The sequence below is a fragment of the Colobus angolensis genome, unplaced genomic scaffold, assembly GCF_000951035.1.
Source record: "Colobus angolensis palliatus isolate OR3802 unplaced genomic scaffold, Cang.pa_1.0 Scaffold15, whole genome shotgun sequence".
Taxonomy (NCBI): domain Eukaryota; kingdom Metazoa; phylum Chordata; class Mammalia; order Primates; family Cercopithecidae; genus Colobus; species Colobus angolensis.
The window spans coordinates 17663156-17665827 of NW_012114599.1; the positions used below are offsets into that span (position 1 = coordinate 17663156).

The 2672-nt window shown below is 43.2% G+C and overlaps 1 protein-coding gene across 1 annotated transcript in view; it reads right to left on the reverse strand.

Annotated features, from left to right (window-relative positions):
- The window catches only part of SPAST (spastin), a 121541-nt gene that overhangs the window by 66063 nt on the left and 52806 nt on the right, over positions 1-2672 (reverse strand). The window contains exon 4 of the mRNA XM_011936038.1: positions 923-1006. Within this exon, the coding sequence (XP_011791428.1) occupies positions 923-1006 (84 nt within the window). The remainder of the gene's footprint in view (positions 1-922; positions 1007-2672) is intronic.

Sequence of the window (2672 nt, forward strand, 5' to 3'; positions counted from 1 at the left end):
AAAAGAAATGTGGAATTACCTTTTAGGTGCAATAATGGTATTTCAGTGATTTTATTTTGAAGTCCTTATCTTTTACAGGTATAACATGAAATATTTATAAGTGGAAAAAAGTCAAGAATTTGTTTCAAAATAATATGTAGTCGGGGGACAGTGAGCTGGGAAGTCAAGTGAAGATGGTAGGCTTTTTATGTAAAGGGCCAGACAGTAAATATTTTAGGTTTTGAGGGCAGTGTCATCTCTGTATCAACTACTCAATTCTGTCACCATAGCATGAAAGCCATAGACAATACCTAAAGGAAAGGAATGGCTGTGTGCCAATAAAACCTTATGTATAATAATAAGCAGTGAGCTGGGTTGGCCCATCAGCTGCAGTTTGCTAGCCCTTGATATGAATAAATCAAGACCGACAGTGAGGTGATAATTATCAAAGCTGAGAGAATAATAATTAGAAGTTCATTATGCTCTTCTGTTTTTGTATATGTTACACATTTTTTTTTTTTTTTTTTTTTGAGACGGAGTCTCGCTCTGTCGCCCGGGCTGGAGTGCAGTGGCCGGATCTCAGCTCACTGCAAGCTCCGCCTCCCGGGTTTCCGCCATTCTCCTGCCTCAGCCTCCCGAGTAGCTGGGACTACAGGCGCCCGCCACCTCGCCTGGCTAGATTTTTGTATTTTTTAGTAGAGACGGGGTTTCACCATGTTAGCCAGGATGGTTTCGATCTCCTGACCTCGTGATCCGCCCGTCTCGGCCTCCCAAAGTGCTGGGATTACAGGCTTGAGCCACCACGCCCGGCCCTACACATTTTCTTTACGTTAAAAAGCCTGGACCACATTTTCAATCACTGATTTATTTCTTTCTATAATTAAAGCTTCATTGAACACACATTTCCAGTACATCTCACATCAAATTATACATTAATTGATACCTAGAAGTTGTAAGCGGTCCTTGGCCATAACCAAATTAGTCATCATTTTAGCTTGAAGGCGTCTAGCTCTTTCACACTGTTCACCTGAAAGAAAAAAATTAATTAAAATATCTACATTTCCCAACTAAAATTGTTTCAGGATAAATTATCACCCAAATTATTTTCATGGGGAGTCACAGTCTTTATACAGAAATTTTTTTTTTTTTAAAAAAGAAGAAAATATATACCGAAAAGAAAGAGAACAGAAGAAATTTTTAAAATACTATCTTCAGGCCAGGGTCGTGGCTCACTTTTGTAATCCCAGCACTCTGGGCAGCCAAAGCAGGAGAATCACTTGAGCCCAGGAGTTCAAGACCAGCCTGGGCAACATAATGAGACCTGATCTCTACTTAAAAACAAAAACAATTAGCCGAGCATGGGAGGGTGAGGTGGCAGGATCACTTCAGCCCTAGGAGGTGGATGGTGCAGTGACAGGTGCCACATCACAGCATTCCAGCCTGGGCAACAGACTGAGACCCTGTCTCAAAAAATATATATAATAGCTACAAAAAAAAAAAAAAAAGTTACAGTTTCTCATGATGGCTTCCAACCTACTGTAATATTTCATACATTTCAAGTCTATTTCATGGAGTCTAAAACATTTTTTCCCCACATTTCAAATTCTTTGAAATTGGGATTCGTTTTACAACCAATGCTAACTTACTAATGCTATCCACCAGGTTGCAGTCATAACACAGTTTTTTCATTGCCCATGCCTGCACCAATTTGGTCACAGATATTAACATTGTTGTTATATCTATGTCTAAATAAAACTAAAACAGCCGCTTCAACAAGATTAAAATTCAAATTCTAAGTGATGAAAAGAGCATTTATCATACTTTGTTTTTTACTCTTACTGGTATAATATAAGGCATTTTTAATTCAATGAAATACTGTTTTTCTTTTTGAGACAGAGTTGCACTCTTGTTGCCCAGGCTGGAGAGCAAAAGGCGGTATCTGGGCCGGGCGCGGTGCTCAAGCCTGTAATCCCAGCACTTTGGGAGGCCGAGACGGGCGGATCACGAGGTCAGGAGATCGAGACCATCCTGGCTAACATGGTGAAACCCCGTCTCTACTAAAAAATACAAAAAACTAGCCGGGCGAGGTGGCGGGCGCCTGTAGTCCCAGCTACTCGGGAGGCTGAGGCAGGAGAATGGCGGAAACCCGGAAGGCGGAGCTTGCAGTGAGCTGAGATCCGGCCATTGCACTCCAGTCTGGGCGACAGAGCGAGACTCCGCCTCAAAAAAAAAAAAAGGCGGTATCGGCTCACTGCAACCTCCGCCTTCCGGTTCCAAGCGATTCTCTTCCTTCAGCCTCCCGAGTAGCTGGGATTATAGGTGTGCGACACCACGCCCAGCTAATTTTGTATTTTTAGTAGAGACAGGGTTTCTCCATGTTGATCAGGTTGGTCTCGAACTCCCGACTCCAGGTGATTCACCTGCCTTGGCCTCCCAGAGTGCTGGGATTACAGGCGTGAGGGCACTGCGCCCGGCCCAAATACTTTTATTAAGATAAACACAATCTGGCTGGGTGCAGTGGCTCATGCCTCTAATCCCAGCACTTTGCAAAGCTGAGGCAGGAGGATCACTTGAGGCCAGAAGTTTGAGACCAGCCGTGGAAACATAGTGAGACCCATCTCTACAAAAAAAAATTTTTTTAATTAGCTAAGTGTGGCCGGGCACAGTGGCTCACGCCTGTAATCCCAGCACTT